At 35.3% G+C, this 23,583-nt stretch overlaps 1 protein-coding gene across 1 annotated transcript in view; it reads left to right on the top strand.

The window, feature by feature from the left end:
- The window catches only part of DNAJC1 (DnaJ heat shock protein family (Hsp40) member C1), a 131,642-nt gene that overhangs the window by 52,272 nt on the left and 55,787 nt on the right, over nt 1-23,583 (top strand). The window contains exons 4-7 of the mRNA XM_015811557.1: nt 6,169-6,334; nt 7,625-7,719; nt 8,906-8,999; nt 20,796-20,886. Of these exons, the coding sequence (XP_015667043.1) occupies nt 6,169-6,334; nt 7,625-7,719; nt 8,906-8,999; nt 20,796-20,886 (446 nt within the window). The remainder of the gene's footprint in view (nt 1-6,168; nt 6,335-7,624; nt 7,720-8,905; nt 9,000-20,795; nt 20,887-23,583) is intronic.

Below are 23,583 nucleotides of genomic sequence, written 5' to 3'. Positions count from 1 at the left end.
ATTTTTCAATTACTAACACATTGTTTAGCTGTTACATATCTGATTGTTAATTTGATCCTTAGAACAAATCTCCATGCCATCTTTAGGGTTTCCTCTCCCCCCCCACCTATTTTATCAAAATATATAGATTTAAGAACAATGAGCAAACTTATTAGCTTTCAGTTGTTTTATATTATTCAGTAATTTCTTTAATGGGCAAACCATAGTAAATATTTTTACTCTTCATGAGAAAAGAACATAATCAGGCAATCACTTATGCTTGGTTTAGCTTTTCTCAATTCTTGTGGAATAAGAATTGGGACTTGCACAGTTTGTTAGGGTGCTCAATTTAGCTATTGGTGACCCAGATATTTGGGGGGAAGGAAGAAAAGGCTTACTACCAGCATAGGAGTTCTATTTGAAATACCTCTAGGTTTTCAATATTCTGAGCAGGGGTGCTGAATGTTCTCTAGGGGTTCTTGGCTTTGTAGACGCCTTGGCATGACTCCAGGTCTCATAGTAGAGATTATCTACTTTCAGATAATCCTCTGTGTTGAAAGAGCCAAGGAACAGTGTTCAGAGGAGTTTTGGTGATTTTGTGTATGGTTTTTACCCTGCCTCCTACTGCACTCTTTCAGCTTAGAGTCATAGATCAAGGAAGTTTAGGAAGTTAAACAATGGGGGTCAATGTCTTATGTCAAATGGTTGCAAAGGTACGAGCTAGTTTAAATGCAACCTCTTACCATGTACACGTATGTGTGCATCATTTTTGCTATTTTTTGCAGTGCTCATTTTATATGCATACTGTTCTTTAAGCTAATTAATACTAAAGATATAGACTCTAAAATTTTCAGTGTTTTTTCTTTAATACAGTTGGAATGTCAAGGAATTGCATTTTGTAGTTGCTGACCATGGATATCAAGTTATTTAGAAGTTTCATGTAAATATTTACACATTGTGCTCTTTTTAATGCACTTAATAAAATTATGTTAGAAATGTGTGGCATTATAGTTCAATCTCTACCCATCTTTAAAAATGAGTTACAATTAAACAAAAAATAATTTTTATGATACTTAAGTTAAATGACTCCAAATCTCTTATGATGATCTCTTCCATGAAGCTAGGAATGTGCAGTAGCAGCAGGTGTTTCCTTTTAAAAGCAACAAACAAAACATCCATTCTTCTATGAGAAATCTTTCCCCAGGTATTTGCCTGCAGGAATTTTTGCTGTTGGTTCACTGATTCAGTTGAAAAACTGCTGGTGTTGATTACAATATGCAGGATATTTATCTTCCTTAAATAACAGCTAATCAAGAGACAACCAATGGTTTTTAAATACTTTCTCCTTCTTAAAAGTATATTTTCCCAGTTGCATAATGCATTCATTTAATTAATTTCCTTGAGATTTGTTGGTCCTAATAATATTAAAGTTTGAAAATATTATTTGGATCAAAATCTTCAGCTATTTTAATTTTCAGCCTTTTTTTTGCCATGAAACAAATAGTTTGCTCAGGATGTAGCTGTTCCATTTATTTTATATGCTGTAAACATCCTTTTAAATATTACTTAACCATTGAATATGTTGTAAATTAAGCCAGCATATTTGAAATATGTACCAGAATGTTTAAGAAAGCTTAAGTTTCTGGTTTTAAATCTGTTTGCCCAGAACCTAGTTCCCAATTCACAAGAAATTTGAATCTTTGGTTCCAGAGCATGTGAAAGAAAAGCTGGTATAAAGGCTGAACTTTTGAATTCCCCTTTGAATTGTTCACATGTCAAACCATTTGCATTCTGAAGCTGGAGGAAGGAAAACAGTAGTTTGGAAACTGTTGCACAATGCCCAAAGGCTTAATATCTTACTACATATGGTAGATGAGTGAACAGCAGATAAAATAATATTTAAAATTTCCATGCTCTCTATTATAGTGGATTGATAGTAGGAGTTACTTTTAGCATAGTTACTTTAGTTGCCATGTAAAAGTATACATTTGGTATAACTTGCTGCCTACTTTAAAACGTAGATGAAATTAAGTTGATTTCCAACAAATTACTTCCCTTTCATTAGACAATTTTTTAAAAGTTTAATCCAAACATGTTATTTATTTAGAAACTTTAATTATTAGAACAACCTCTTTTTGATAACTTTTCCACAGTGTTCTTGTCAACTCATCAATAGCTTTTTAAAATTCTTGTGACCAAAATAATTGGTGGAACACCAAAATAATTGTTCCAACACCAGGCTTGTATATCCTATCACCTTTTTTGTAATGAATAGATTTTTACAACTACCATATGGAAAATATAGTGTTCTGAAACTCATTTACATTATCTGTGTGTGTGTGTGTGTGTGTGTTTGCAAAACAAATGCATGAAAAAAATATAAAAGGAACAATACAAAAAAAAAAGGATCCTTTCCCCACCCTGTAAATGTTATATATTTACATCCTGTTCTGTATACATAGTTGTGGAAATGAAATGATGTTGAAGATTCAGTTAAATTTCGTGATAGGTTTTCAATTCTAATCTTGTCACAATTTTAATTAAAAAGTAGGGACTATAGCTCAGGGTTAAGTGTTCCTGTGTGATAGCCAATTGCACTATAGTAGCCTTGAGCCACCTAAATATGAGGAGCCAAATTTTTTGTTTAGTAACTGCATCTTTTGCAAAATAAATCTCTAGTTTGAAGAAATATTTTAGGGTGAACTGGGAGACTTATTCCAATTTATATTAGTTATGAAATGAATTATTTTCTCTTATGTTATTCATAATTTGAAATGAGGAAATTAGGAGAATGGGCAAATGGAGAGAACAGAAAAACTCTTTACAATCTGCTTATGTGTTCATTCTCTTGCATGCCTTTGAAGATTCATTCTATGTGATAGATTGATTTCTGCAAACAAGAGCTGTAATGAATTGTCTGTATACTTCCTAATTAACTAATTTTCTAAATGTGAAAAACAAGATTAAAACTATCAAAGCATTCTGACTAAGGATCATTGTTTATATGTACTCCTAAAAATTAAGCAGACAGCTTAATTTTTAAATATAGTCCTTAATTGCCATAGAACTCAGTGATTTATCTTTTGATAGTATATATTCTAAAAAGTGGCATATAATAGAAGCTATCTTCCCTTAAAATGGCCTGTCATGTGAGCCATAATGTTCACTGATAGTAAAATCAATAGAGCATTGATTCTGGAACTAAATCCTTGGAGACTTTTGTTCAAAATAGCAGACAGAGCCTGGTAAATACTTAGTGTTTAATGTATTTTAGCATGTGAGATTTTCTTGCATCAAATCGGAAAATACATTAAACGTGCTTTAAGAGAGATAACTACCATGACTTTTGTTTTTACTATTATAAATTGTGATTTTAATTTGTAATTTTAATTTGTTGAAATCTGTTTTTGAAAAACTTTGAAGAATGGTATACAAAACCTAAAAATACACAAGTTGTGAATTGTGCAATTTTTGAAAAACAATCTTACTGGTTTCTTGATTATTAGTGGGCTACATTTGTCAGATGTATAAGAATGAACTTTTATTTTGGTTTAATTTCATAATTTTAATCAGAAATTTCTAATTCATATGCAAATTGTAATTTTTTTGTTAAATATGTTTCAATTTTAGACTTGATATAATCTAAAAACATTTAACTTTTAAAAAAAAAACATTTAACATTTTAAGATATTTTCAGTCCCCAAAAGTATTGAGATTCTTTTTATTTTTGGAAGAAAAGGTTTTTTGGGGAAAACTTATACAGGTTTACTTGAAAGCAAATCCATTGAATGCTATGGAAATTGCTGATTTGTTTATTATTGAGTTTAAGTCTTTTAGTAATGGTATTGGCTAAAGACTTCAAGTGAATTTATAAAGCTATATTTTATTTTGTTTTTCTTAATTGTATAGATAGCAACTAACATAAGGCAGTTTTATAATATCTGTTCTGTTAATTATTTAACTGTAGAAATAAAATGCATTTTGCTTTGAGGAACAGTATGACCTGGGTATTCAATCAAAATTTGATTTGATTTTTTAAATAAAAATATAATTTAAAAGTTTGACTTTCTCTGTTAAGATATCTCCAAGGTATCAATTTAATAACTGTCAAAGTAGCTACTGCAGTTGTTGCATTTAAATTGATTTACATGTCAAGACTGGCAGTTTAGCAGCTGCACTATTATTCCTGGATCGGTCAATTTACTTGAGAAAAACCTACTACTGAGTCCTACTGACCTGCATGACAATATAGGCCCTATTGCTATTCCTGTAATTAGGCCTGCGACTAACTCAGAATATTTTTAATTAAAATATTTTGGTCAATGTGTTGCACCAAATTAGTCCTTTAGTGCAGATTTAATACTAGAAATAGTGTGATTAGAATATTCAATGAGCTGTGTTCTATTTAGGATTAATTTGAGCATACAATATGTCTCCATTTGAACTCTTTTCAATAATAGACTTGTCTGTTTTTTTCAGAGAAAGTTATTTTTATGCACGTAAGAAATTAATATTGTCTGGCAGATGTTTAAATCATTCATTTTAAAACACTAACAAGAGTAAATATAAGAAATTATCCAAATTATTTTTTTATGAAGCAGAAGAAATGGACCTAAAGATGGAGGAGATAGGAGAAGGGAAATATGGACTGCCATATACAAATAAAATAATACCAACATAACAATGAAAATACAAAAGACCCCCTTACTCCTTTCTCCAAAATACACCTGATGACAAGGAAGAAGATTTTAGAAAATGAAACATAAAGCGGGCAGGGGAAATACTTAGGGAATATGGAAGGATGGAGTTCCCCCCCAAAAAATACTCTACCTAAATTGTCTTCCTCACGTCAAGCAGCTTTCACAAAAATAGAAAGAAAATTTTTGGGCGATTTAATTGCCTTGGCCTGGAAAACTACTTGGCAAAAAAAGAAAGCGAGAGTTAGATTTAAAAAACAGAGAATTTGATCTATCAGGAGGGGCTCTTTCTGTTTAATATACCTGTTTGAATATGATTAAAAGAATGGATGGCTCTTAGATATAACTAGATTTTTATAATGGAAGATATGATTTAGAATTAAAATTAAAAAAAATTGTTCTTTTGATATGGGAAATTTGAAAATAAGAGGAGGATTGGTATGAATAATTTTTTGGGGCTGTATAAATGTAAATAATATTGAGAAAATCATAAATGACAAAGATACTTTAAATATTGATGGGAAATCAAACTTTAATAAGAGCATGAAAAACAGGATATTATGAATTGATATTATTATTATTTGGATAATGTTAGTAAAATATGATGAAGATGTCTATATCTAATTTTGTATACATCAATAGTACCAGAAATTGTAATTGTCTAATGAGGGGAAAATGAAAAAAATATGGGGAAGAAAGGAGGATCAGGGAAAAAATACTGGATTGTGCAGTACTGAATAGATTTTTATTGAAGAAGTTAATATTAAATATGTAAACTGAGACAACATGTTGTCTCTAAAGATTGTAATTTTTAAAAATTTAATAAAACATATATAAAAAAAGAAATTATCCAAATTATTTTTTAATGTGAAATAATGCAAATTCAACCTTTAAAATGAAAATTCTTACTAGGCTAAAGTTATTCTTTTTACATTTTTAAAATGACAGTTTGTTATTTTTGTAAATGTTCACAATTAAATTACTAGTCATTCCTAAGTTAGTTTCCACATCAAAGTTTTATAAAACTAAATATTTTGGACAATTAAGGCTGCTTCTACATATGGCTATAAATAAGGAATTATAGCCAATAAATGATTTTGGTGGTCTTTACCTTTCCACTTACAATCATCCTTTTGTAATTCTTTATTCTCAGAACATGACCCTTGATTGGCAGGGAGGCTGAACACATGTGGTTTATTTTTGAGAAAAAAACACTTCTCCAGTGAATCAATTGGGGGAGCTGTAAGAACAGTAGAGTCACCATTTTTAAAGTAGTCAGTGGTAAACATTTCCATAGAAGTCTGGTTCGAAATTTTATCCTAGGAACCCAGATTAAATGTTGACAAGCTATATAATTGTAAGAGTTTGCTGTTAAAAACAAAACAGGTGATGAGTGAAACAAAATAGCCATATCTGTCTCATTAAAAAAGAAGGAAATAGGTTAATTTTAAATGCATTATGAGAGCTTGTTTGTTTGTTTTTACTGCCCTAGGTATGATGATATCCTGATCAATGGGCTACCAGATTGGCGACAGCCTGTATTTTATTACAGGCGAGTGAGGAAAATGAGCAATGAAGAGTTGGCATTACTTCTGTTCATTATCCTCACAGTAGGACATTATGCTGTGGTTTGGTCTATCTACCTGGAAAAACAACTGGTAAGAAGCTTATTCTAAAATCATCAAGAATTGCTCAGCATTTCTGAATTAAGCATTAATGTTTCATTATTAACACTGCTAATAGTTAATCTGTTGGGAGGCAAACAGAGAAACAGGTAGCTTCAATCGGAAAATGGGAGATGGAACAGTGAGGGTTGGAAGAGACAGCAGAGAGGGCTATAAATGAAATATTCCACTAGTATAGTGGAGGACATTGATGATAGAACAGTGTTGAAAATTAAATTCTGCTCTCTGTCCAGTCAGCTTCAGTCTGTCTTTGTTGTTTATTGCTTCAAGTGGCAAAATATATTGGCACAGCTCAGGAATCTTGATCATGCTCTATCTTTTATACATGCAGAAGTACAGGCCGTTGTCTGAATTAGCCTTTCAGATTGCATGCTGACAAAAATAGTCCTAAAAGAAAAAGAAAAAAAAAGTATTTTCTTCCTCCCTCTAGAAGTTTTTTAAATTAAGATCATGTTGAAGTACATAAATATTTTAGGTTTTGTTCTAATATCAAGATCTGATGATCTCAGAGGAAGGAGAGTTGAGAAACCAATTCAAGCTAAATTCCCTTCCTTGATATTTAGTTTACGTTTTTCCTTTTTTTCCTTTTCTTTTTTTCTCCTTTCTCCCCCCTCCCCTTTGAAATTTATATTCACTCTTAATGACAGAAGTAAAGAAATGTTTTAAATGCTGGTTCCTTCCTGACTATCAGAAAACAAAAGAACATCCTTATTTATGTATGAATTTGGTTTTGCATTTTCAGCACTCTTCAGGATTTAAGCCATCTATATTTTAAAAATATTTTTAGAGCCACATTATTACAATTTTGAATGAGAAGAATAAGTTAAAGCTGTAAAAAAGGGACAGTTTGATTAATGTGAATGTAACATACCTGACTGTTGGAGTTCATATGTGTTTAAGGAAGTCCTACCCAAACTTGGGTAAATTACCCAAAATTGGATAAAAGTGATTTGGGGGAGGAGGGGGTTAATGACACATGAACCCATTATCCACTTGCAACAGGGACATTTCAATTTACTTTTTTATCTACTTTGGGTAAATGAGTTTTATTTACTTTAGGTAAAAAGGACTTTCTGAAAAGCAGCTTTGGGTAATGAAGAAAAAAGTTTGGGAAGCAGTGTTTTAAAGAACGACTACCATGGCAACACTTATTGTTAATGATTTCTTTAAAATAATTAGTAGCCCCTGTCCTGTTTTATTTTTACTTTTATTTGCAGAGTTTTCCTAAATTGTGGAACTCTTCTTTCTTCTTTTCTTGCTTAGGATGAGTTGCTTAGTAGAAAAAAGAAGGAGAAGAAGAAAAGGTCTGGAGGAAAGAATAATGATGAAGTAAAACTTGGTGTAGAGAAGAGTGAAAGGTGGGAACTTAGAAAATTATTCTGGAAGAACTGCTCCTTCCATAGAAGGGACACAGATAGTTTTTGACATACCAGACACTGAAAATAAGATTTGGAAATGTTTTTGTATTTCTTGAAATGAATCTTTGAAGAGTTATATTTTATTTTAAAAAATGTGCTGAAGTTATAAATGATAATTTATAGAAATGAATTTTTAAAGTATAGAGGAAATGAATGCACATTTTGGAAGAATTTTCAGGCAACACAGAAGTCTATATAGAACTTCTTTAATAAGAAACCAATAATTTCGGTTTTCTTTTAATTTCAGGAGAAGAATTAAAGAAAGGCTGATGCTCATTGGTATTACATAATACCTGATCCTTGCTATGGTCTTTATTTACACAATTTACCTATCATTACTTTAGTCTGGTTTTGTTTGACACAGTTTGGCTTTAAAAGTAAAAGATTAGTAAAATGTTGTACTCAGTGGTGGGATTCAAATATGTGAACAACTGGTTCTTTGTGTGGATGCCACTTCCGGAAGTCCATTCTAGGCCTGGGCAACAACAAATTAGCTATCGGTTTTACAGAAGTGGTGCGAACCAGCTGAATCCCACCACTGGTTATACTTCTTTCTTCATTTTTGGAGCTAGCAAACCATGGGGGAGGAAATAGTGATAATCAGAATGCTCCAGAAGATACCGTCTTTTCTTTTGTTGAATTATAGAAAGAAATAAAAGCCTTAAATAATTCACACAGCAGGAACATGAACTGAATCAATGCAGGATAAGAGAGCAGAAACCAATCTTCCATCTTCCTTTCTTATGACATCAATGCTTCAGTGAATGGCAAAAGACATTAATTTTTATGTATTGGCTTGCTTATAGTACAGTTTCATAACTGGTTGTCAACGCTTGAAACTGGTTTGGTGATGCTTAATCTCTCTCTCTCTGTCTCTCTGTCTCTCTCCCTCCCTCCCTCCCTCCCTCCCCAATTGCAACCATCAGAAAAAGCTGAAGATTTTATTTGGCAAGATAGAAACAAGCCTAAACAATCTTAGAGACATCTGACTTAATAGTTACACACTGAATGAAACTACTTACATATTCCCATTATAGGCTATTATTTACTTTGAATCTTTATTATTCCTAGTTGCCTGCAAAAGTACCACTAGTAATTTCTGTTTTTTTAAATGTGTTTTTTGTAGACTGGTGGAAAAACCACAGTGGCGGGACCTACTTCCATGTAAAGTGGGAATATGGTTCTACACAATGGTAAAAGCATTGCCTCAATTATTTCAGGTAATAATGAAATACCCTATTGCTTCTATTTTTGTGTATTTTTGTTTTTCTAAGTTGTCCCCATTTTTATGCTCATTGCTTGTTGACTGAAGAAATATTTTCATGTTGCAAAACATGGAACGTCAGTCATTCCTATATTTATAAATATGGAGGTATTGAGAGTTCTGCTAAATAAGTGGGAAATAAGACAAAACTATCAAAATTAAATCTAAGTAGATAAATTTAATAATTATTTTGGCGTTTTTGCCTCTCTTATTTATTTAAATTATTTCAAGGATCTTTAAATGCTTAAAGCTGTACCATTTGGAGAACAGTGTCACAGCCTCAGAAGCCCTTCTAAAAGCAGCACATGCTATTTGGGGAAAGGTGCAGATGGCCTCCAGAAGAAGGCCTGGTGTAGCCAGCAGTTACTTCATATAGGTCCAGGTCAGGCATGCCTCAGCAGCAGGAAAAAGATGGAGAAAATCAGTTGGGTGTGACAGGCCTATGGAGCACAGGGTAATGCGAGACTTTGTGTTGTGGTGCTATAGTGGCTGGCTACATGCAGAGCTTGAGATGATACTCCTTGGCAGCAATGTTGAGGGTAAAATAGAGGCCTTGGGTGCAAGGAAAGCTGGCTAAGATTGCTGAAAGCCCCAGGCCTATACTTCAGCCCCAGCTGAGGAGTATTGCTGTACAGGGTGGCCAACTGGGCAGAGACTGTGTGTATATGGGGGTGTGTGGATAGATAGACAGCTGGGAAAGTTGACAACTTTGGTTGTCATTGTATGCTGACTGCCAGGCATCCAAATTTTGGGCAGACTACTGGGAGCCATAACTTTGAGGACTGGACATAAGTACCATTTATTCAGCATCTCCATAACTTGGAACAGTTGATGAATGAATGGTCATTAGGCAAAGACTATAAAAAAAATCATCCAGATCATACTTTTGATTTATCACTTACATTTCCTATAATTTTAAACTTTATCCAGCTTTTTTTGTATATCCAGTAAAGAGTCCCACAATACTCAACAGTCATAGTCTTGTTGAGAATTGTGGAACTAAAGTCCACAAACTGGGGGATGCCTAGGCTGTGGAGCTTCTCTGCTAAGTTGACTTCTAAACTACTAATATTTGACAAAGCAAACTTTTGCTGGACATCTTAAAAACAAAGCAAGACTGCCTTACTGAATGTGATGTCCAGATGTGCTGGGATGAGAACTCTCAGCCATGATGGATGGGAATTATGGAATTGGAATGCCAAAAGATTAGAAAAGCAAAGTGTCAGGGAAGGCTGGATTATAGAAGTTCCACCCTCTAGGAACAGGGTCTCTACAGCTATTCCAAATTTGTTATGAACTGGCCTTCCTATTAAAACGGAAAGGAGGAGACTGAGGTCCACCTGATGGGGCGTGCTGAGAAATTTGCGGATTTTCTGGAAGACAAAATTGCTTGACTTTGTTCCCTGATAGATGCCAGCATGGTTGCTGGTCCGGGGGAGGCCCCTGGGGCAGGTTCTTGCCCTATTATTTGGGTACAGTTTGACCCCATTGCTCCTGAGGAAGTAGACAGGATCCTAGGAAATATGCACGCAAGCACCTGTGTTTTAGACCCATGTCCCTCCTGGCTTGTGAAAGCTTCCTGGAAGGTGACATGCAGGTGGATTTTGGCAATGATTAATGTTTTCAACAGGAGGGGTAGTGCCCCAGCACTTTAAGGAGGCTGTGGTCCACCCTCTTCTCAAGAAGCCATCACTAGATTCCACCCTGTTGGATAATTTCCGATCTATCTTCAATCTTCCTTTTTTGGGGAAGATTGTTGTGAAGGTGGTTGCATGGCAGCTCCAGAGATTTCTGGATGAAATGGATTATCTAGACTCCTACAAGTCAGGATTCAGACCTGGATATGGGGCAGAAACGGCATTGGTCATGCTTTTGATGATCTCTGGCAGGAACAGGATTGGGGCAGTACATCCATCCTTGCGCTACTTGAAGACATTTCAGTGGCTTTTGATACCTTTGACCATGGTATTCTTCTGGAGCAGCTTCGGGGGTTGGGAGTAATGGTCTTTATGTTATCCTGATTCACTTCCTTCCTCTGTAGCAACTCCTATTCAGTGCTAATAGGAGGTAAGAGATCCAGCCCTCGCCCACTGCTTTGCGGGGTCCTGCAGGGCTTGGTACTCTTTCCACTTCTATTCAACATTTACATGAAACTGTTGGGTAAGATCATTGGTCACCATGGACTGAAATATCATCAATATGCTGATGATACTAAGCTATATATCTCAACCCATGGTGGGCTAAGCGATGTCGTGACCTCCCTCTCGTAGTGCCTGGAGACTGTTAGGGGCTGGATGGGGAGTAACAGGTTGAAACTGAATCCTGGCAAGACCAAGTGGCTGTGGTTTCGGGTTCTTTGACCCCCACTCGAACACTCTTTTTGAAGACTCTGAAGACGTGGTTCTGCCAGCGCATCTAGGGAACCCAGAGTGGGATGGAGCCCATTAAATGGCTGGTATGAGTATGTGTTCTTGCTGGTATGTGTGTGTGGGGGAGGGTTATTATTTTATTATTTTTATTTTATTATTTTTATTTCTTTTATGTTATGCTTTCATTTCCTGTAAGCCGCCTTGAGCCACTGTGAGCAAGTAGGCGGCAATATACATTTTCCAAATACTATAGAAATATATTATATTTGGCAAATCAGAATATGTTTTCAGAGATTCCCTCCTACTCTTGGACAACGTGCAGCATCACAGCAGTTGTTTATTCTGTCTGAATCAATGCTTAATTAAAACATGCAGGGTTGTCATGGTGGTGGTGTTTCAAAAAGAGTACAAAGTTATTTTATTTCTTTAAACTTTTAACGAGTTACATATATTATATTAGGCAACAATAAAGACAATTTTTCACTCTTGAAATCAAGAATTTGCAATTTTTCCTTGCCCTCCAATTAAATAGGGTTTTTGCTACTGCAGTTTCTGTTTCCATCACCTTTCCCTGATTAGCACTATTGTATCCCATCTTATTTTTTGAAGATATAGACGAAAACAAGGCTCAGGCAGAAGCAGGATTTGAAAACATATATTCTCTGATTACGAGCAGAAGGCCTGTCTGTTTAGGCACGGGTATCTTTTGATTCCAGCCTGCATCTTTTTAATATCTCCTGATATTAGCCATTAAATAGACTCGACTAAATATCTGTTTACACAAATCATGCTGCAAAACTGCTATTCACATCTGTTTGTCATTTATCCATCTGAGTATTTTCTATCACTCCTGCCCCTTCTGTTCCTTTCTCTTAACTCTAATACATGAAGGCACTTAAAATAATTAAGATGGTTCTTTACTTCAGAAAACTGTTTTGTATGCATGTCCACAGGTTAGCTGTTGTTGTCATTTTCCTTTTCTCTGCTATGCCAGCTGTTCTCTAGGGTTAGAGGAAAAATGTTACACAGTTTCAAAGCACAATATTTTTGAGAGCTTTACTTTTAATTATTTTGTGGATGATGGGAGGAAGTAGATTAAGATGGATTTTTGAAGTGAGGAGAGCTGATGTGAATATTACCAAATGTCCCCAACCAAAGCTCGGTTTTGTACATACTTCCAGATGCTACCTCTAAACAAGAGTTCTGATGTCAGGACATATTTTTTTTCTTTCAGAAATAACTTGTTTAGCACAGACATATTTTTTGCATTCAGGTGTAATAGTGTCAGGTTTTTTTAAGCATGTTTTATTGAACAAGCCACGGTGATGAATTTGTATATCATACTAAGCAAAAAGATGGACCATATGGCTAAAATCTTCTGTGAATGAACCTACCATGAATAACATTTGTAACCTAATGGTAGTGTTGGGCATTCATCTTTCAACTCTGGCAGCTGAGCATATTACGTTTTTCTTTAGATTTTGAAGATTGAATCTAGGATATTGCCTTTAGATAGAACAATTTATTAAATTATCTCTAGAAACAGGAATTCATTGCAAAGGCATGGATGTTCCTGCAATCCCTGTTCTTCAATGTATTATTCAACTTACATGTGCAATATTCTCTCTGAATTATTTGGATGGTTTGTTGTATCCTGAAATCATGCCAATTCTTCCTACTATGATTAATTACTTAATAAAACTGCCTAGGTGCCTCAAACAGGACAGTCAACTCTAGAGCATATAGCTATTGAAGCATTTTGTTAGCCAATCTAAGTAGGAAAACTACTTAGTGCTAAAAAGCTGTTGATTCATATATTTTAGTAGCTTTCATGTACATTTAATTACTAACATGGATATTATATGAGAGCATCATGTTTCCACTCCGTTTCCCAAAATGTAGCTTTTTCTCTACATTTATACCTCATCTACCATTAATTTTCACTTTCAGCAATTGCTAAGGAACTCTGGATACAATCTGTGCAAGATTTTGTTCTGAAGGGAAAGTAGTCTTTTCTTGCCTTAAATTGTCTACTTAATGAAATATTAGGTGCCACTAAAATCTTGTGCTGGCAGAATGATATGGAAATGGAAAAACTGCTCTATATCAAATCTTGTTTTGACCATGGTAAATGAGAATTCTCCTGACATGTGTAAAGATATGTCAGGGAAACTCATCACTTACCCAGTGTTGAATGAAATACATCTTGTCTTTAAAGAATCCAAAATCTTGCAGTTAAAAAAAAAAGAATGGATTTTTGTTTTATTTCTTAGGGAAGGAAGCAAATTATAACACAATGAAAGCAGTTTATTTTGAAAGCTATATATAGAGTTATAAGATTGATTTATACTTCCTGAAAATTTCAAATGAAAACGTGAAGCATTACATTTGATCTCATAATGCAGTTAAATGGACTACCTTTTGAATTATGTTAATATGCATTAATATGACTGCTCACCATTCTGAAACCTTCAGGGCTCCATAACATTGATAGCATATATTTGTGAGGAGATTCTACTAAAAACAGAATTATAGTCCTGGAGAGAATTTGATAATCCTGACGTGGGACTGCTTAGCAAAGAAGATAGTTTAAAGAGCAATATGTTGAGAACCTAAAGTAAAATACAACAACTAAAAGTAAAATCAATATCTTATCCTAAAGAGTGAAGAAAAGCTCTACTAAAACGCATGTTGATAGAATGGCTTGCTTGCATGAATCAGTGTTTTTAAGATAGATATTTTTTGTACTGTAGTGTTGCATTGCTTTCTTTGTAGGGAGAAAGTTTTCTCTTTCTTCAGCTATTCTTGCATCATCCTGTATCTTTCATTTGCAAACCATAAACTTTCATTCACTTTTCTTTACATTTCTGGAAAAGCTTTGCTATATCTCTTATTTTAGCTTACACGGGTGAAACAATTAGCCTTGAAAGAGGCATATACACTAGAAAGGCAGGACAGTATATAAGTAACTAAAATAAAAAAATAACTGAAATTTTTGAAGTCGCATACTGGAAAACATGTAAATAATACTGACCATGGGTTCTGGTGCAAACATTACTGAAATGATTAGGAGACATAGAAGAAAGCTGCTTTCTTATCCATTCCAGTTTGTGAGTTATTGCATTGGTAGGGTTTATCTTAAATAAACATGCATGCAAAAGCAAAATATGTTGGTACCTAAGAGGTTCTAAATCAGAGTTCCTCAACATTTCTGGCTTTGCAGACTTGCGGGTGAGGGGGGGAGGGAGAAAAAATGGTTCTGTGTGAGCAGCCAGCAAAGGTACGTGCAGCTCCATTTGTGCAAGTGGCATCCAGACATGCCTGCTGCTCACTTAAATGGAGCGGGTGTGTGCGGGCTTGCCTGCTGCTCATGCAGGTGAGGATTTTTGTTTTATTTTTTTATTTGATCAGTTAAATTGCAAGCAGATTCTTAGTCTTTATATGGAAGCTCATTCCCTTTTTATGAAGATTTTCATCCAGATTTGTCATTTTCCTTTTCCTTTTTGCACACACACAAACACACAACCTGCTTCAGACCTACATGATAGATTATAATCCATAATCTTCAATGAAGAGATGTTTTGCAGTAAATTGGTATGGAATGGTGGTCATAATGATGAGGAGGAAGAGGAGGAGGAGTTAGGCCAGTGGTGGCGAACCTATGGCATGCGTGCCAGAGGCGGCACTCAGAGCCCTCTCTGTGGGCATGCGCGCCATGCTCCAAAGATGGCAACCATCCCTCTTCAACCAACCACCCACTAACTCGCCAAGGTCCCACATGGCCGGATGCATCCCAGCACCCATGCACTTGCTGGCCTCTGTGTGCAGGGGCTGATGATGTCAGGCAACAGCCGCCCCGGCCTCACCTTGCCCTGTGACAATGGCACTCCTGCCCTGCCTCGCCTTGCCTCACCCAGTAGGATGAGCATCCTGCCCATCGTTCCACCTGCCAGAGACCCCCCTGGATCTCCCCCAACCTTGCCCGGCCCCCACAAGCTTCCCTCCCCACGAGCAAAATCGAGGTGATCACGCCCACCTTGTCCACACCCACCCAAACTGCCATGACCACCACAGCCACGCCCACCCAGTGAGCCACACCCACCTGGCACCCGGCAATAAATAAGTGGATTTTGGGTTGCAGTTTGGGCACTTGGTCTCTAAAAGGTTCGCCATCACTGAGTTAGGCAGTAGTATCTAGCCAACTTTGACCTATTCTAAAAAAGCTAAGCATGATGAGACCTATTTAGTATGTGAGTGGGGGCAATAAAGCAATTTTAATGTTATGTCAGATGAGAAAGAAGACAAAGCAAATCACTTGTGTACTTCCGGCAAGAAATGTACATGGACATGTCCATTAAGTCACCAAGAATCAAGCTCAATTAAAAAAATATTTGGTTTATTGTTGTGAAATATATTGAAAATTATGTCTAAGTAACACATCATACCTATTACTATTAAGAGTACAGAGAAGAGCAACAAAGATGATTAGGGGACTAGAGGTTAAAACATATAAGTTGCTGGAATTGGGTATGTCTAGTTTAATGAAGAGAAGGACAAGAGGGGGACATGATAGCAGTGTTCCAATATCTCAGGGGCTGCCACAAAGAAGAGGGAGTCAAGCTATTCTCCAAAGGACCTGAAGGCAGGACAGGAAGCAATGGATAGAAACTAACCAAAGAGAGAAGCAACCTAGTACTAAGGAGACATTTTCTGACAGTTAGAACAATTAACTAGTGGAACAACCTGCCTCCAGAAGTTGTGAATGCTCCAACACTGGAAGTTTTTAAGAAGAAACTGGACAGCCATTTGTCTGAAATGGTATAGGATTTCCTGCCTGAGCAGGGGATTGGATTAGATGACCTCCAAAGTTGCTTCCAACTTTATTATTATTGTTGTTGTTGTTGTTGTATATTGTTGTTTATTGTTGTTTGATAGCTTGCTAGGAGGAATAGATAGGCATGCAAGCAGGCAGGCAGGCTTGGAATTTATAAATTAGATGCTCCAAGGAAAGTAGTGTTACTTGAAATTTGGTTAGTTGGCAGTTCAGAATAGAAGTAATTGAATGTGGCTGATCAGCTTCATCCCATGAAGAAACCCATTCCTAGTAACATTATTATCATGGTATGGTTACCTGGAAAGTATTTTGAATCTTTGTAAAATAAATGTCCTGTAGGTTAAGGATATAAAAGAAGTTGACAATGAATTTCTGTTGGAGTGAAGTGACTTCATTATAACACAAATGGCTGTCCAGAGTTCAATTTTGCAAAATAAATTTCCAGATTAGAAAAACTGATTGTGAATAATGGATTAAAGGTAAAAGAATAGCAGCTATTTGGTATTATTTTTATCAATCAATCAATCAATTAATATATCACATTACTTGATGTTGGGTTTGCAAATCAGGTTTTGAATAGAAAAAAATTGTTTTAAGTGAGAAAATATGAAGTGACATATTTTAAGAAATTCAGTTAATTAGAAGTTGAAAATAATGAAAAATTCTGAATATAAAGTACAGTACATACCATATTTTATGGGTCTTTACCTACCAAAGTGTTTTGCTTACTATTTGTTATAGTACTTTAGAACAATATTTGTAAAATGTCTATTTTTAATTATTGCTTTGATGGTTATATGTCAAATCAGTATTGATTCTTAGCATTGTAGTATTGTTGATTATCCTTTTTATTTTTCTTTATTTATATCTTATTTATTATTTATATAAATCAAGGTGATGAGCACACCTAATATTCCTTCCCCCTCCTGTTTTCCCACAACATTAGCTCTGTGAGGTGGGTTGAGCTAAAAGAGAGTAACTGGCCCAAAGTCACCCTGATAGTATTCATGCCTAAGGCAGGACTAGAACTTATGGTCTTCCAGTTTCTAGCCTGATGCCTTTAACCCCTAGACCAGGCTGGTTCTCAGTGTAGAGGTAGACTTTCCCCAGCATTACATGTATTTTTGACAAGTAAGTCCTCACATGTATTCAGAATATGATCCTAGTCAATTGTGTCTCTAGATTGATTTATTTAATGTTTGTTTGTTTTCTTGGCTTCAATGTATTGCCAGGAGTCTTCTCCAACATTAACATTCAAAAGTGTCATTTTTCTATCCTACTTCTTTTAATTTCAATTAATTCCAAACAATTCATAACTTTTAGCAATTCTGACTATTGAAAACTTCATTTTTCTCCTCTATTCTGTCATTTTCATCTGAGCCTCAGTTCCAATTGCTCCATGATTGACACACTACTGAGATTGACAGAGACCCCTTGGTGTTTGATGTTTAGAGGTCATATAAGCAGTAATAGATTCTGTTCCAGAATTTAGCATCAAATATTGGTTTTCAATGTCAGAAGGGTTAGAGTTAAATGCCAATTAACTCTTTCTAACCTGAACTCACAGGCAAAGCATCCATGTTTTATTAGTTTTGTGCTTTTGATATAATCTCTAAACCTCATTGGGAAAACTGGTTTCTGATCATGTTTTGGTAATATGCTATCGTGAATTAAGACTCCAGATTGTATCCAAATATTCTTGTTTGAAATTGGGCAGTTTGGAAAAGTAGTGCTATATAACAGAGAGTGCTAATACATCTAAATGGCTTGATTTTCTCTTATTTGGGAATAAGAGAAACAGCAATAACAGCTTGTTATTTCAAATGTTTAATATACAGTATTATTATTCTTGAATTATACAATGTACAATCAGGGAAAAATTATTTCATCGCCTCCTGATTTTGTACGTTTGCCCACTGACAAAGAAATGATCAGTCTATAATTTTAATGGTAAGTTTATTTTAACAGTGAGAGTCAGAATAACAACAAAAAATCCAGAAAAATGCATTTCAAAAAAGTTATACATTGATTTGCATTTTAATGAGTGAGATAAGTTTTGATCCCTTATCAGTCAGCAAGGTTTCTGGCTCCCAAGTGTCTTTCATACAGGCAATGAGCTGAGATTAAAGGGAGTGTTCCTAATTTCAACTTCTTACCTGTATAAAAGACACCTGTCCACAGAAGCAATCAAACAGTCAGATTCCAAACTCCATGGCCAAGACCAAATAGCTATCCAAGGATGTCAGGGACAAGACTGTAGACCCACACAAGGCTAGAATGGGCTACAAGACTATCACCAAGCAGCTTAGTGAGAAGGTGACAACAGTTGCTGTGAAGAAACACAAAATAACTGTCAATCTCCCTTGGTCTGGAGCTCGATGCAACATCTCACCTTGTAGAGTTTCAGTGATCACGAGAATGGTGAGGAATCAGCCCAGAACTACACGGGAGGATCTTGTCAATGATCTCAAGGCAGCTGCGACCATAGTGACCAAGAAAAAAATTGGTAACACACTACACTGTGAAGGATTTAAATCCTGCAGTGCCCGCAAAATCCCCCTGCTCAAGAAAGCACATATACAGGCCCATCTGAAGTTTGCCAATGAACATCTGAATGATTCAGAGGAGAACTGGGTGAAAGTCAGATGAGACCAAAATTGAGCTCTTTGGCATCAATTCTATTTGCTATGTTTGGAGGAGAAGGAATGCTGCCTAGGACCCCAAGAACATCATCTCCACTGTCAAATGGAGGTGGAAACATTATGCTTTGGAGATGTTTTTCTGCTAAGGGGGGCAGGACAACTTCACCGCATCAAAGGGACAATGGACGGGGCCATGTACTGTCAAATCTTGGGTGAGAACCTCCTTCCCCTCAGCCAGGGCATTGAAAATGTGTCGTGGATGGGTATTTCAGCATGGCAATGACCCAAAACATACGGCCAAGGCAACAAAGGAGAGGCTCAAGAAGAAGCACATTAAGGTCCTGGAGTGGCCTAGCCAGTCTCCAGACCTTAATCCCATAGAAAATCTGTGGAGAGAGCTGAAAGTTCAAGCTGCCAAATGTCAGCCTTGAAACCTTAATGACTTGGAGAGGATTTGCAAAGAGGAATGGGACAAAATCCCTTCTGAGATGTGTGCAAACCTGGTGGCCAACTACAAGAAACATCTGACCTCTGTGATTGCCAACAAGAGGTTTGCCACCACCAAGTACCAAGTCATGTTTTGCGAAGGGGTCAAATACTTATTTCACTCATTAAAATGCAAATCAATTTATAATTTTTCGAAATGCATTTTTCTGGATTTTTTTGTTATTCTGTCTCTCACTGTTAAAATAAACTTACCATTAGAATTACAGACTGATCATTTCTTTGTCAGTGGGCAAACATGCAAAATCAGCAGGGGATCAAATATTTTTTTCTCTCACTGTATATACTGTGGTTCTGTTTCTATGTAGCTTGAAACATATACTTTGTGGAGAGAGATATTGTATCAAGTATCTCCATATGATTCAAACATTGTGTTGTAACCATGATAAGAAATCCCATTTTATAACCTGTTGCAGGAAAGCCTCAATCTGCAAGGATAGAATTACCTCTTTCTTGCTACTTATTGACATTAAATAGACATATTAGCCTCTGTAATTTGTGTATAAGCTTGTATTTGCTGTTGGATTTACCGTCCCAAATGCTCTAGGCTAACCTTCCCCTCTGCTGCTGAAACTAAAAGCTGGATTCATACATGGGGGAGTGGGGATGGGGAGATGAAGAAACCTGCAAGCTGGCTCCTCAGATGTCCAGTAACTAGCCAGCCCAGTGTTTTTAGCTGAGCCTCCCTGTAGAACAATTAAATCTCCTCTCCCAACTTTCAGTGAGATAAAATGAGATTAAATTGCATGGTCTTTCTAATGATTGGCAAAAGAGGGTTTTTTCTCCTATTCTTTGTCTCTTAAAGAAACAATATAATCTTCTACTGATAGCAGAAGAATCTAAAACTGGCCATTAGGGTGCTAAGCGGCTGAGGCATTTGTACTATTGTGATATTAGCAGTAAAACAAGCACTATGAAATTCTTCATCATTCTAAACAGAAAGGTTTCTTCTAGGTTTGTTCTACTCAAATAATTTGTCCTAAATGCATCAGATATATCAGTTTGATATATAGTTTTTGCTGAATTTGCTTACAGTTGCAAATGTGAGCCGTTTGACTGATCTGTGCTTTTAATTTCCAGCAAACCCAAGGATAGAGTAATTGATAGGTTATCTTGCATACTGTAAAAAAACTAGTGGGCAATGTTGCATTTCAGATCTACAACTGAACCATTTCATTCATTATCTTTTCAATAATTAGGACCACAGTAGGTTATTGCTAAAATATTTCTTTATAATTTGTTTTCATTATGCTGCATTATTATTAAGAAATCTCACTCTTTAATTTTTTTATTTTTTTCTTAAGAAAATAATTGCCAGGCTTGAAATGAAGTGTAAAACTTTAACATTGTGCTTTTCAGAGTTGGTCTCTCTGAAATGCTAATATCATTGCATTTTCTTAAAGGAGGCCAGGCAACTCTACGTAGAATATAAAGAAACAAAAATAAAAGAGAAAGAAGAGGCTTTGGCAAGAGCTGAACTGGAAACTCTTCAGAGTGAGTTTTTTTAGTGCAGTTTTTATTGCATTTATCCTTTCTAAAATGGTATGTGTGGGAGGCAGGGGGGTGGGTGGGTTTTCCACCTATCTCAGCATGTCCCATTTTCTACACAGATGGAGTCTAACTGAAATCTAATTCTATAGATGGAGTCAGATTCCATCTGTGCAGAAAATGGGTTTACTAAGGATCAGATTAACTGCAATATGAAATTCCCAAAATTACTTCTGAATTCCTGTTGTCTTATTGCATTCAAATCAATTAATCAAGTAAGAAATAAGGTTGGATAAAACACAACAAATATATTAACAATTCCAAAAGATATGATTTTGTATAATGTCTTGAAGAAATAATAATCACTTAGTTTTATGCTTTCTTAGAAAAAAAATTCTGGTAAATTTTATAGTAGTTCCAAATTGGTTTGATTACTAAACACAATAAAATATGCTCAAAGTGATGTGAAGGTACCACAAATATTGCTTGAGTAACTTACTCACAAAAGGTGTGATCCTTTGATAATTTGAAGTAGAACCTTTGAAACCTTTCTCATCTGTTTCATCTTTATTTAATTGAAATATGTAAACTGCTTGCTATGTATAAAAGCTGTGAATATTATTTCTCCTTTTCCTAATCTTATTTGTTTTGTAATTGTTCTGCATCCTAAAAATATATTATTTTGCAGGTATTATTGCCTCTTAATGATATTATAGATTTTCTATTTTCCACAGATTGCCCCATTTTTGTCATATTAAGAAGTAGGCAACATGATGATGTCATGTATTCTTCCTTAGTGTCCATTGGACTCCATACCCAACTGACTTTTTTAAAAGATTATAATTTTTATATGAAGGCAAAAGAAGGAGGAGATAGTAGAGGTTGAGATGGTTAGATAGTGTCATTGATGCCATGAACATGAATTTGGCCAAATTGGGAGACAATGGAGGATAGGGAGGATCATCATGTTGTGGTCCATATGGTCATGAAGAGTCAGACACAATTTAGCAACGGAATAACAACAACAGTCTCTTATAAAATGCAAATATGGAAATTTGCAGAGCAAAATACTAGGCTATACCATTGTAGATTTTTCAGCCATGCCTTTGGGCATCAGGATGTTTTTTTAGGATAGTCAAGAGTATTATCTGAGGCTAATTTATCCTCTGGCAAATGGATCTTTTTCTGATTATGTCCATCATAATTATGGTTTTAGTTAATAAGCAAAGTTTCCCATAGTAGTTATTTTATAAGTATATCTGCCATATGTTCTGAAAATGCCAATGTGCTCATAGTCCCCAAAATTTGTCTACTCCTCCAGTGAATTTATCTATTTCCAGTCATATACATGCTATGTTAGCAAACCCCAGTATAATTTATTTCATTATGGCTGCCTTTTATCTTTATATAACTTCTATCTAATCCCACCTGGGTTTTTCTTTCTTTATTTTGTTTTATAGAATGGAAAATAGGGGATCAGGCTATTAATTAATTTCAAGTATTTTTATATTGCTACATTTCTAGATGGGTTTACAAATCAAAATAGCAAAATAATGAAAACCATAAACAAAATGTGACTGGTAGCTGACTACCAATCGTATAGGAAACACGGAATAATCATCTCCAAAGAAAAACCAAATTTCCATTGCTTTTTGGAAACTGACTAAACTGGCTACTAGAAAAATCTTGGTATGGGAGTATACAATATTCCAAAGAGTCTGGGCAGCAGTGGGACTTGCAGTGCAATCTTAGGGAGTATTAATAGGGTTAATAATAGTTTTACCAGTAATTAGTAAATATATAAATTACTGCTAAAACTGTGGTTTGATTTAATTACATTTTGATCACACCCTTTCTACAAGCAGCTCACTATTACTTGCAGAAGTTATTTCTATTTCTTTATTTTATTTTGTAAGATTGATTAGCATGCAGAGAACTGACTATCCCAAAGTACATCTGTATAATGCATACTGCTTCAGGTGGTAGTTCTTGTTGAATTAGAATTGTCCAACAGTAAGATGGATGACATTTTGATTTCACTATATTAACAACTGCACATATCACAGTGCTTCATAGAAATAATCTTCAGCTTTTCTTGTGTGGGGAAAAGCTAGGGACTCTTAAGAGAACAACAGGGTGTAAAATGTGAAATCCATCTATTCAGAATCAAGCTTTCTATTATCTATAAAATTTTCTGGTGATCCATGTTTTGATGTATGGAAGGGGAGTAAAAAGCAACCTGCTGGCCTCCAGTTTTTTGGACTTCTACTTTCCTTGACCTTGGCATTGATAATGCTAAGGGATTGTGGGAGTTGTAGTCAAAGCATCTGGAGGATATCAGGTAGGATATACTTTTAGTAGAGTGTTCCAGAAAGTCTGTTTAGCCTCAAAAATAAAATTAATAGATAGAAAATGAACCATGTTCCTCTCTCTTTCCCTGGTTGTTGAAGGGATCTAAAATATTTCTGTTCTCTAGTGTTGTGGAACTTGCAATTTTGAATCAGATGAATTGTATTTAGTCTCCAATATAATTCAGAAAACTAGATGAAATAGTTATTAAGTGAATTTTGCCCCATTTTACGACCTTTCTTGCCACAGATGTTAAGTGAATCACTGCACTTATTAAGTTAGTAACACATTAAGTGAATCTGGCTTCTTTATTTGCTTGTTAAAAGGTAACAAAAGGTAATTACATGACTCTGG

Source organism: Protobothrops mucrosquamatus, unplaced genomic scaffold (assembly GCF_001527695.2).
Source record: "Protobothrops mucrosquamatus isolate PMUCROS unplaced genomic scaffold, P.Mucros_1.0 scaffold45, whole genome shotgun sequence".
NCBI classification, from domain to species: Eukaryota; Metazoa; Chordata; class Lepidosauria; order Squamata; family Viperidae; genus Protobothrops; species Protobothrops mucrosquamatus.
The sequence above is the reverse complement of the archived record's forward strand: the minus strand, read 5'-3'. Positions and strand labels throughout refer to the sequence as shown.